The sequence below is a fragment of the Stegodyphus dumicola genome, chromosome 7 (assembly GCF_044657685.1).
Source record: "Stegodyphus dumicola isolate Sdum_Otavi_A_Nest chromosome 7, ASM4465768v1".
NCBI lineage: Eukaryota > Metazoa > Arthropoda > Arachnida > Araneae > Eresidae > Stegodyphus > Stegodyphus dumicola.
The window spans coordinates 17,184,965-17,198,542 of NC_140774.1; the positions used below are offsets into that span (position 1 = coordinate 17,184,965).

Genomic DNA, 13,578 nt, shown 5'->3' on the forward strand with positions numbered 1-13,578 from the left:
AGATTACAAATAGAATTTTTTTTCAAAAACTTTATAAGTATTATTTAAAAATTCAAATTTTAAAAATAAATAAAAAAAAGGCGAATTATATTTGGATTAAGCCTAAATTTCGAAATGTGGAAAAGAAGAACCAAATAAATTTAATAAAAAAAAAAAACAGATTAATAAATATATTCCAAATTTAACATTGAGGAGCTACCATTTTGAAAGCTAATTTTTTAAAAACTACTCGTGAGATTTCTATAAAACTTGGCAGTTTGGCGTAATTTCAGTCGTAGAATGGAAATATGGGAAAAAATTGTATATTATTTCAGAAAAAGTTCTGATTTTGGGTCAAAATACTTATATTAGAACAATGCTATATATAAATCTAATACATATCCTAAGTCGCGCTTTCGAGACATGAAAAACGGAAGTTGAATTTCGTCAGTCGGCCCAAGTAGAACGGGAGATATAGAACTGTTCCAACTTTTTTTTGCGCAGTTAACATGTATATATATATGTTACCGTGAAAGACCGAAATTGGAGAATGTCGACTTTCACCAGAGAATGTCAATATTCACCAAATACGTCGGTGAAAGATCGAATATTTCTTTACATTCTTGTACATTCGGACCCTCACCGGTGTATGTCGACAATCACAGATATGCGCTGGTGTAGGTCGAAAAAAGAGGAAGGAGTATATGTACACGATGCCATTCCAAAAGGAAGTGTTCCACAAATAAATGCAATTGTAAAAGCAAGGCCTCTTGTGCAATTCAAAGTGTCATAATTGTTTAAGTTGTTGCAATAAATAAGATTTGAATCACATAATTTAGTAAGTTTATAACTTCTATTATTTTCCTTTCTCATTTTGAATGCACTGTGTGTTTTAAGTTCTTAAATTCTTAAGTTCTTATTCTGAGTCTCAAGTGCGTTTTTTCGCGAATGAATTACGGAGAAGGAAATATAATATTCTTATATGTTCAACATTCACCATTAGTACATGGTGAATGTCGACATTCACCGGTGTAAGTCAGAAATAAGAGTATTTAGAAAATATTTCGGACATACACCAAGCGACTATGTGAATGTCGACATTCTCCAGATTTCGGTGTTTCACCGTAACATCTATACTTTTGTTACTGCGATTGCAATAACAACGATATGTGCTAAACTATATGTTATAAGCTTTAGTCCTATATGCAAAATTTCAATGTTCTACGGCTAATCGTTTTTACGTAATGTGAGATACATACGTAAGTGCGAGGGCATTTCGAAAAGTAAAGATACACCGTACGCCAGAGGAAAAGAAAAGTTTTGGTGAGCAAGTTGGCAACACAGATGTTAACCTTGAACCGTTAGCTTTCTCCTCGCGGTCGTTCGGCATTTCAACGTTGATTCTGGTTGGAGTAGGTCGTGTTTAAAAGGGCTGCGCCGATTCAGAATCCCGCCAAATGCGAAGTGCGCTCCGTCATACGTTTCCTTCAGGCAAAAGGTCAGAGATCAGCGGATATTCACAAAGAAATTGTTTCTGTTTATGGGAACGGTATGAATCGACAAAATGTAACGAAATGGTGTACTATCATTTCTCTGAAGGTAGGACCGATGTTCATGACGAACAAAGAACAGGTCGGCCATCCGTGATCTCTGATGCCCTTCTTCAGAGAACAGAGGAAGCAATTCGCGCATATAGACGTCTCAAGTTCAAAGAATTGCATCAGATCATCCCGGAAGTGTCAATGACAGTTTTTTATGAAATTGAGACTGTCAAGTTAGGGTACAAGAAATTGTGTGCGAGCTGGGTTCCAACAAGTTCTATGATTGTGGGATACATTCTTGTATTGTGCTTGTAAAAGCTTGTGCACCGACTTAACAAATGTTTGGATAACGGGAGTGTTTGTGTCGAAAATGAATAAATAATCCAGTTAATAAGATGTAACTGCCGTTTTCTAAAGTGTTTTTCTAAGGAATGCGAGCCACTGTATCTTTACTTTCCGAAATGCCCTTGTACGTACAGACGTTACAATAAAATCCATTTTACAACCTCCTGCGAAATATAGAGTCATCCTTTATTCTTCCGTACATACAGACATCACGCGAAAAAATAGTCAAAATGTATCCGAGAATGGTCAAAAGAGATATGTTCGTTGATAACCGAAATTTTTTGCGATTCCATTGCTTCGTACAAGAAGTAAAAATGAATCGTTTGAAGAAAGAAATAATAACTGTTTACACAGAATAAATGGAAGTTAGTATATTACGCATTTCTGCATAGCGAAGATATACATTTAAAAAAAATCTGAGAACAGCAGGAATCAAAAGGATATAAATTATTCAAGTCTATAACCAGGTGGTATAAAGCACAAATTTAGATCATTATGCGTTAAATCAGGGCCTATGAAAGATAATCAAAACAATATTGTTGCTTAAAAATGCTAATGATTGGTTCTTTAATACATCTTATCATTTTCGAAGATTGCCAAATGGTGCAAAACAACATCGCAGCTGCTTGTTTACCCGAGAACTCAAGATTAAGATAAATTTGCACAATTTATAGATGGTTTTAAAAACTATTGAAACTTGTTCTTAGTAATTTGGGAACATGAGCTTTCAACTGGACACATCATTTGACGGATCAGAAGCAATGATCTGGTAAGTCGACTTACCTGATATATGGAAATTGAATCTAAATGCAGTATTACACAGTGTTATTATATTACACAGTATTATTATATATCTTAAGTATTGTACGGTGGCTCATAATTATTTAAGGGCACTTGTATTTTTGAAATTTATTTGCTTGAGTCTTGTGATAAATATTGAAACATTTACTCCAAACGTTTTTCGAATATATATATTTTTTCTTTACTTTAAATCTTGCTTGTCGCAAAATAAATATCATAAAAATATTCCGAATAATAAAATAAGTTATTCAAAAAGTGTTAGTAACTCTCAGAATGAATTGTGAATTGCACACTCTAAATTTTTGTTGATATGTTTGGTAGAAAATGGTTCTTGCTATAATTTTTTGTTTTAAATCAATCTACATCACAAGCCGTATCGTCTACGTTTTCAAATTATTACTTGTTTAGGAAAATATACTAATATTTCCGTACCTAAAGTGAACATGGCAAAATGGCAAGATGCTAAAAATCAAGAGCAAGTTCTGTTAGAAATTTAAAATATTTTAGTTTAAATTCATTTTAAAGATGTTGAAAGCATTCAAAATATCCCAAAATCCTCGGTTTAAGGTACTTAACCATTTTTTTATTTTATCAAAATTCATGAAATTCTTCAAAATGCACTAAAATCACGAAGGAATCGGAGGTTTATAGTAAGAAAATCAAACGAAACCCAAAATCTGTCCTGCAAAAGTTGAAGAAAATTTAGAACAATTTTTAATAGAAATTAACCCTGAAACTGTTAGAAGAGTCATTAAAGCAAACTGATACAGTGGGCGACCAAAAAGAAGCAATTCTTCGTCAACAAAAAATTACTGTATATTTCTGCGAAGTTCCCTTACGTTTCACCCATGGACTATAGTGGGTGAAATGTCAACGACTTTTCGCCGTCGCCTTTTCGCCGTGGCCGTTTCGCCGTCAACGCATATTTTCTTTACATGACTGTGTATTAAATTTATTCAGTTTATTAATTCTGCTTACCTTTGTATACTTAATAAAGGTTGCTTGCAATTTATATAGTTATTTACAAGTATAAGATATAAAGAAATTAGACACAGTTAGTTGGAAAATTATGTTAGTATCAAAGAGAACTGGGGCTAAACATCTGATATAACAGAAATTATATTATCAATATAATATTTGCGGGTGCTATATTTACATGATTCGCCAAAATTTCTTGAAATTTTGATTAGTTCAGAGAAGTCACTCATCTAAGCAGGAAATTCATATTTTTATGAAATCTAAATTGGAAACGGAATTACCCTGGAACTTTGTTAGCACATTACTCTCTTAAAATTAATATGTCATATGTAACGGTGTATTTGTATAAAATTTTACAAAAAAAATCTTCTACATTATTTTATATAAAATGTTTATTCAATTAAATTTTTAAACTAAACAGAATTATTAAACTAAATCAATTTAATAAAATACAGAAAAATATAATACAGTCATGTAAAGTAAAATATGTCTTGACGGCGAAATGACCAGACAGTGAAACGGTCACGGTGAATAGTCCCATTCCCGACTATTGTGGCTTTGATATCTTGAAAAATGCTCTTTCTAAGGGCAAACCTACCACGATAGTTGGATTCTGAAAAGAGGTAGAAGAGGAAAGGAAATTAACACCGTTGGAAATTTTACAGAAAAACCTTTTATCATGAAAATAACGATGGAAAATTACAGTCTGGAAAAAAAGGCTATCAAATTGAACGCTTTAAAAATGCTCTTTGAACTTTAAACATTAATTAAACGGTCCTGAAATTGTTCTAAAATATGTAAAAACCTATTTTATGCTAACGAAGAAGATAAGTTCTTATAAATCTCTGTTTAGGTTTCTATCGGAGAAAAATATTCTGTATTTCACTGAATGTACTAATGTTTTTCATTATAATTCTTTATTCATAGTTACTAATAAGTTTATTATAATGTAAAATATTCTTGCTGGTTTCACCGAAAATGATCAAGATACTGGAAGATTCATATCTCTTAAGTGAATAGAAAAGGCCTTTATGAAGAATAATGACGATCCGCTCGCTGAGACAGCGTACAGTGACCTGAGCAACGCTGAAATCCAGTGGCATTTTAAATGGGATGACGTCATCTTTAAGTGACATGTCTATGCTAATGCTATGCCATTTGAAAATCAAAACTGCCTGTTTTTAAATTTCGAGCTGCTAACTGTCTTTTAGATTGTTTTCCTTTTTGTCATCAAATAATTATGAGGGCATTTCGAAAAGTAAAGATACAATGGCTCGCATTCCTTAAAAAAAAAAAAAAAAAAAAAAAAAAAAAAAAAAAAAAAAACATTTATTTAGTAAACGTCAGTTACATCTTATTAACTGTATTATTTATTATTTTTCGATATAATCACCCCCGTTATCCAAACATTTGTTAAGTCGGTGCACAAGCTTTTGTATCCCACAGTCATAGAAGGTGCCGCTTGTTGGAACCCAGTGCGCACACAATTTCCTGTACCCTAACTTGACGGTCACAACTCCATAAAGAGTTGTCATTGACACTTCCGGTATGATCTAATGCAATTCTTTGAATTTGAGACGTTTATTCGCACAAATTGCTTCCTCTGTTCTCTGAAGAAGGGCATCAGAGATCACAGATGGCCGACCTGTTCTTTGTTCGTCATGAACATCGGTCCTACCTTCAGAGAAATGATATTACACCATTTCGTTACATTTTGTCGTTTCATAATGTTCCCATAAACGGAAATAATTGCTTTGTGAACATCCGCTGGTCTCTGACCTTTTGCATGAAGAAAACGTATGACGGTGTGCACTTCGCATTTGGCGGGGTTCTGAATACTTGTTTCTCGGTAGCATTAAAATAAATCCAAACTAAATCATCGCCACACGTTTCAACATTATTTTCTTATTCTGGACTAACGAAACTTTTGGGATAATAAAAGTTCAATTTGTGGGGAGAGAGAGGATAGCAGAGCTAAATGAGACAGGTGTTGGCTCGTGGGACATAATGACTTAATTCAAAGAGGACCAAGAGGTATTACACATAATTCATAATTTAAAAAACCGATAGAGAATTTATGGTGATATAAGATATTTTTAATTTCCGAATATAAATTGATTGAATTTTAATTTTATTTTGCAGCAGCAACCAAGGCAGCCGTCGGAATTCCGTAACATCGCCGTCGAGGCGTCCTGTGCGTCTGCGGAATATCGTCACTGGTCATGAATCTGTGGAGACATTATTCTTAAAAGCCACTGAGGTGACAATTACGTTTCGTATACTTAATTTAATAACAAAAAATGTTTAAAAAATTTATAAAATGGTATTATAACTTACTAAGCCTACAAATTACTCAACTCAAAAAATGTTAAAAAATGTATAAAATGATGTCAGTAATTTAATATGTCTACAAATTACACAGCTCAAAGAATGTTAAAAGATTGAGAAAATGATGTCCGTAACAAAATAACTCGGTTTAATTACTCATCTGAATGACCATATTTACGTCATTGATGAAAAAAAGAACTAAAGCCGTGGCACCGGAATTCTATTTATTCTATTTTTAAAAAAATTTTATAAAGCCTGTCAGAGCTCTAAAGGAATGGAACTTATGGAACTCTGTAAAATAATCCTTTATAGCAATCCCTCATCATAAAATTTTAAAGCAATTTCATATAGCTTTTATTTTGTCCAGAAAGATTTTATCCAGCTGTTATAGAATAGTATTCTATAGAAATCTGCAAAGTTTCCAAAGTATATTCAAAGGAAATTTTTAGTTTTTAATGTACTATATGAGATAGAGAAAGGTAAAAATGAAAGTCTTTTATTTGTAAGTGTCGAATCATTTTTGAATGGAAATGTTTATCTTTTTTCCCTTCTAACTTAATAATTTTTAGCTTGCGTTAATAGCATAATATTTAAATTTATCAGCAGCGTAATATGTTACGCAGTATTTAATTTTATTTAAATTTACGTGACATTTTTATGCACTTTTCATGCAATAGTAGTGCTTTGCGTAATTTTCAGTTTTCGTCTTTTAATATTGCTTACGTAACAAAAGATTTTAATTTTGTTAATGCGTAAGATGGATTTTAATCATAAAATAAATAAGTTAAAATATTAAATTTGTGCTGCTAGTTCTAAAATTTTAATTTCTGAAATGAATTCTTTTAATTATTATATATGCACAATTTGCATCGCCCCCCGTAAAAAAGGGTATAGTTCTGTATCTCCTGTTCTACTGGGTCAATAGATTAAATTTAATGGAATTTGGAATGGAAATTTGCATTTTCCATGTCACGAAAGCGCGACTTAGGATATATATTAGATTTATATATGCCATTGTTCTAATATAGATATTTTGACACAGAACTGGACATTTTCTGAAATGGCATACGAATTTTTTTTTTAATATTTCGATTCTACAACTCAAATTATGCCTAAATATTAAATATTGTATAATTTGGCAAGAAACTTACCCAGAAATGTAAAAATTTGTTTTGGCACACATTTTTCAGTTTGCGCAAGAAATACAATTTTGACGACATTCTTAATTTATGGTAACCTGTGTTCCTTTCTTTTTCATTGTCCACGAGTGAAAAAAAAAAGGGTGCATCGTTCAATCTTTCAAATAATTTTAACAAAGTATATAGACCACATTTGACATTATTACTGTTATAGCAAATACAACAGATTTCAAAACGTGCAAATATATAAATTTACGCATATCTTAGGAAAATTTGTTGTTATAGGTTATAATCTAGGCTATAAAAATGTTATAGGTTATAATTCAAAAATCATTTTAAAAATTTTATAAAAATTATTTACAAATACAAATTTTAAAAATAAAGCTGAAAATATCTGCGAATTTTATTTGGATCAAACCTAAACTTCAAATTGCGAAAAAAGGATTCAAGTAAATGTAACAAAATAGAGATATTAATAAATACGTACTAAATTGAAATAACACTGGTAGGCTAAAATTTTGAGAGCTAACGCTTTAAACGTTACTCACGCGGTTTTTACAAAACTTGATACTTTAGTATAATTTGAGTCGCAGGATTGAAATATGGAGAAAAATCGGTATGTCATTTCAGTAGAAAAGTCGATTTTGTGTCAAAATACCTATGTAACAATGCTATATATAAATATAATATACTAAAAAGCCCGGCGGGCATACGAAATGACCGCTGTTCTAGATATTATAAATTGTAATTAAACTTATTCATGCAAAGGTGTCTGCTAATTTAAACTGACTTACCCAGGGCAGGCGGGGAAACGCCCCTTTGCTTACTGCCCCACGGGGTTTCCCCCTTCTACTTGCTTAATTGTTTAAAGTTAAGTGCAATGAAGGAAACCACCGGCGGTACATTTCTTAAGAGCCGCCGCTAGCTCAATAAATAAAGGTGATTTAAATAATAAAATGATAATTCACATGTCAAAGATCTCTTTCTACACAACATTTCTTGTGTAGATCTTTCCATCATTTTTAAGCTCGCCTTGTAGAGGATCATCCATTATTTTTAATTTTACGTCGGTTCTTTCAGGAACTCTTGAACGGGCAACATAACGTTGACCCTGTCCAAATGCAGACTCAGGTAAAAAAAATGCCAACACGCTTAAGCGTTTGGCCCTGAGACTTATGGATGGTCATAGCAAAGGCAAGTTTTACAGGAAATTGTCTACGTCTCAATTGAAACGGCAACCCCGTACCGTGGCAACTTCACCCCATTGGCTAGAACAGTTACGCAAGCAATCAATAAAATATCGGTGACAAACAGAAGCTTAAGCCGCATATATATATATGGGGTGAAGTAACATCATCTCCTCCGAAACGGCTGGCTCCCGGGCTTAGAGAAGCACACTGTTGGATTCCGTGGCAGGCCATTTTGACCATTCGCGTCTTCTTGGGACTTTAATTTGCCGAGATATTAATTAAAACTGACTAATTTTCCACTGCGTTTTCCCTACATTTTCCTCTTTCTTTCTTGGGTTTTCCCTATTACAGGGATTTGGCTACGTGCTAAATTCTTTTTTCTCGAATATCTACCGAACGGCGCCGAGTTGAAATTCGAGACGGGTATCCTCGGAATCCAAAAATTTCTCCGAATCCGTCGATGCCGTTCTCATATTCGTACGACTTTAATCGGCCTAGGTATTAATTAAAAACTGCGGAAACGTTAATTTCCACTCTCATTTTTCCGAGTGGCAACAATAAACTATCGGTGTCACAAACTTTAGCCGCTTATATATATATAAAGATATTCTAAGTCGTGCTTTCGAGAGATGAAAAACGCAAGTTAAATTTCGTTAATTAGGACAATATAGAACAATAGATATAGTACTGTCACCCCCCTTTTTTTCTGCTAACTGTACGTGCAAAGAAAATTTAGATCTGAACTCTAATTTACTTTTCATGAATTGGCAACAATTCGTTTGTTTACTGTTTCCTATCATGAAGATTTGCTGTAGCATTGGAGCTGTATTCTTCGCGTAATAAATGCCTTGTAATACTCACTAAACGTTTCCTATTTATCAAGTAGGGTTTGGATCATTTGTAGACGTCTGTTTTTATAGTTCTGCTTCCACTATTTGTTAGTCGCTGTACGTGAATTTCTGCTATTTGCAAGTTTAAAATCTAATACATTGATGTTATTAAAATTATTCATTTGTATGCCAAATGGAAGTTTCCACTATCGGAAAATTTGTTGAAAATTTAAAACCGCCAAAACACTTTTGAAAACCATTTTATTGTGTTTGTGTTTTGATATACTAATAACTTTTCCCATAAAATATGAAACTCATGTTTCATATTCATGTTATGTACATTGATGTACATATTTTCTTTAACCGTCTTATCGAATCACTTTTTAAGCTTAAAATGTAGAAATTCTTTGCTTTTCTTGGAGTTTTAATAGTATGTAATAAATTCAATGTAGTGTCATATTTCATCGGAAGACTTTTTTCGTTAGTTTTCTGCGCTCTTGCTTTTCACAATCGACTCTTATTCAGAAATTCGATTAATTAAATGCTACCGCTAGCGACAGAAGCCTCCTTCTTTTTCGATTATTGATAAATCTTTTTAAAATTCTTTCCTCTAGTTCTAAACGATCAAGTTATTCTACTTCTCGTTCTCTTTTTTTGTTCAATGAGTTCAACTTTGAAGTTAATTTCTCTTTTATTCATAAAATTCGGGGTTCAATTTTTAAATGTCCTTTTTTTATTTTACAGTGCTTCTTGTCAATGTGGGTTAATGTACGCTGGCCTTAAAAAAAGGGGGGGGAAGTCATTTGATGAATATGAATTTGAAACTAGAAAAGATGTGTAGCAATAAATTTGTATAGCTCACGTCTTTCAATTTTTTCTTAGCATTACATTACTTCGGAAAATATGAAAGATTAATTTAAAATCCAATCTGTTTAAAACTTCTCTACATCCTTTTATATATAGTATACACAAAGCGTCTGTAAAGTTTTACGAGTAACTTCTTTTAAAGAAGTTCAACGAAACGATAATAACTAGCATTCGTTACTACGGTATTTTAACTTGCTCTTTCTAAAGCAAAAGCCCCTTTCAAAACCAGCGTCTCTAGCCCCAGGGGTCGAGCGATAAAGTCGCTGAACACTGATAGTTCGATTCGACGTTCGAACCCCGCGAACGGGCTTGCTTCATGGGCGTTTTCGCCGTTTTACCCGTGTATACGAGCCAGTTTCCCTTAGAACGTCCTCCACGAAGGCATCTCTTTCCCTTAGGTAGTCATCGTGGATTTGCTGCAGTCACATAAATCAACCTTTAAGAAAGATGCTTTATATGTTAGAAGTTAAAGATGTTTAAGAATAACGTAAAACAGCTGTCGAAGAAAGGATAAACGGCAAGGGAATTAAAGTAAGGAATTAGCTAAACCATTTTTCAAAGCCCATGAAATGATATTTTAATCTGTGTTAATACCTTAGTTTATTCAATAACGTGATATTTTAAGACTTAGTCATACATGAAGATTCGTTTAAAGTTTGTAAGGAGTACTTTAATTTTGTAACAATTATTTTTAATTTTGAAACTCTTTCCTTTCAGTTCTTGTTTCCCACTTACAACTCCCTACCAGAATGAGGTTTTAGAATCGCGTTGAATGTAAATGTGTTAGAAGTAGTATTTAAAGGAAGTTCTACATAATTCGAGAGAGAGAGAGTGCTTAGGAGTCGTTAGTGGCGCGTGTTTGCTTTCGGGCCATTTCCTTCTTGAATCTATTACGCTCGGCCGTATTGTACGTGCGTGTTGATAATCGCCGGCTAGTTTAAATTAAGGACCAGCTACAGTAGATATTTGTGTCTAGCTTCGGCTAAGTCTATTTTAGTTAGTATTAGTTTAGTTTCTTATTTTTTATCCTGATTTAAAAGCCCAATTGGAGGCTTTTCTGTAAGCCCGAGAAGGGGCCATCCGTTATCATTTCTGTGAGGGAATAAAAGGGTATTTTAACCTTTCTTGAGTTTACGTTGTCTACTTCAACTCAGCGATAAGGCGGTACTTAGTTCGTAGGTTCCCTCGACATTTTATCAAAGTAGTGACGAACATTATAAGTTTAAAAGATCAAAGCAAGTTCTGTTACAACACATATTTTGCATTATTCCCGAAAGCAGCATTAAGGTTAAACAATAAATTCAGTCGCAGGAAGTTAATCATTACATGCAGTTCATTCCAAATATACATTCAATCATTACATGAAATTTGAAATTTTTATTACTCTATGAATAAGTCGATAATAATTTAATTTCACTATTATGAAACATAAAATATCTGATGTGGGCATCACATGACTCCCTTGTACTGCCTATTTAATTGTACACACTTTTTACTTCACTTCATTTAAACTTACTGCTTCGAATTTCATCAGAGATATAATTCCCATTCAGTCATCTCAGTTCTTACGTTAAAAGAAAAATTCACAAAAATTTAAAATTAGAGTTTGTATGCCAAAACAAACCATTTCACCAACGGGCAGAAAGGCAACATTTTCAGTGCACAAAATTAAAAGTTAACTTTCGGTCACAGCTGATTTTATTTACTATATAACTAAGAATTTTAAATGTTAACAAATGGCCGCCTCGTTAAGCTTAGACTCACTTAAAATTTTAAATTGCAGATAATTCTAAAGCTATCGCATGCAGATTTTAAAAAATGCATAAAAAGCTTAACCGGAGTATAAAAACACAATTCAATCACTTTAAAAGGAAAAATGCAGAATTCACCAACGTATAAGAATAAGAAACTGAGCTCATCCAGCCGGGTAAAAGAAGGAGAATATACATATATATATATATATATATATATATATATTGGTGCGGCCGATCGCAACGGCTAGTTGTTTTTTAATTATACGAAATACACATTTACATACTTCCGTACAGATATGATGACAAAATGGGTTCTGAATACATTTTAATTCCAATCCCTTAATTTTAGATGTTGAATAATAAACAGTGAAAAATTAGTTTTCGGTTTCCGAAATAATCTATGATTCATCCGAATTCATAGAAAGATCAATGTCTTGATCAACGTTCTGTTGATATTTTCAATTATATTTATTTTAGAAACCTAGTAGCATCAACTACCACCTTTTTTAGTTGAAGCGCCACTGTAGAATCATTAGGGTATTTTGAAGCTGGAGACTTGAAAAATGTGCAATGTTCTCGCTGAGACTCGAACTTGGACCTCTCGAATATCCACCGAGTGTGTTAATCGTTACACCACGAAGGCATGCAGAAAGGAGGGAGAAAATCCTTCCTTTTAAAGGGCAACTGGGGATTAGGAGACCCAGTTGTCAAATCGTGATAGTGAAGAATCATCATCCACCACCCTTTTCATTTCGGCGTCACGGCAGAGACTTTGGGTTATTTTAAAGCAGAAGACATGAAAAGTGAGCAATGCCCTCGCCAGAACTCGAATCTGCCAGGCTTTCAAACTAAACTTATTATTTAAAATACGACTACATTGAAACCGCTGGAAAAAATTATAAATACTTTTTATAGAAACTTACATAGGTAATGTATTCTTATTGTCCTGAGTTTTGAGAACGTTCGGTAGCTCATGAGAACCTTCTAATGTGCTTATTATTTTGAGTCAAGAAGAATAGAGAGATAAGCGCAGATGAAGATTAATAGATTATATGCACTTCAAATGCTTATTAGAAAGGAGGAACAATAAAAGCTATTGTAATGCACTACAAAATTTTAAATCTGAAATTAAATATTTTGATCATCCTAAATGTACATTTTATCTCTCATTCCAAGGTTCCAAACTTATAGGAAAAACAGGGTGCATCTAGACGACTCGGAATTGCATAGCAGTGCTGAGTCGGAAATGCTTTCTGACTCGGTAGATGGCGTTGGTGCAGAGAAGCTTCGTTTCGTACATGGACGTAAAGATAGTGTTGGTTTGATCCTCCGGGTATTTAATGCATTTGTCGAGAATGGCCAATAACCATCGATCATTTAGCCGTCAAGTTTGCGAGAATATTGCCTGAAATGCATCACGTGAGGCGACCGAGAGAACGGCCAGCCGGGTTCCAGACAAAAGCCATTTCTATTATGCTTGAAAATATACTGGAATCTTGGGATAGATGTAGGCTGAAGTCTAACAGTAATGCAGATCTCTTACGCTTTTTAAAAGTGAAAAAGAAAATCGTGAACGATATCGGCTTCAATCAGCTTGTTGTGATCATGGCAGCTTGTCATAGTATTTAGATTTCCCATAATATCAAGATTGGGTGTCCAAGATAATCCATTCTATAAAAGTTGTAATGTAATAGAGGATAACGTGCATTTTCTGCAATCATGTGAACTAAGTGCTGGTCTCAGAGAAGATTTCGAAATTACCAGTGAACGCGATTATTATTCTAAGGGAAATATAAAATCGATCAGGATATTATGAAAATCATAAA

At 33.3% G+C, this 13,578-nt stretch overlaps 1 protein-coding gene across 1 annotated transcript in view; it reads left to right on the forward strand.

Moving 5' to 3' along the window:
* Nos (Nitric oxide synthase) overlaps positions 1-13,578 on the forward strand; it is a 343,349-nt gene that overhangs the window by 171,549 nt on the left and 158,222 nt on the right. The window contains exon 2 of the mRNA XM_085819909.1: positions 5,787-5,904. Within this exon, the coding sequence (XP_085676035.1) occupies positions 5,787-5,904 (118 nt within the window). The remainder of the gene's footprint in view (positions 1-5,786; positions 5,905-13,578) is intronic.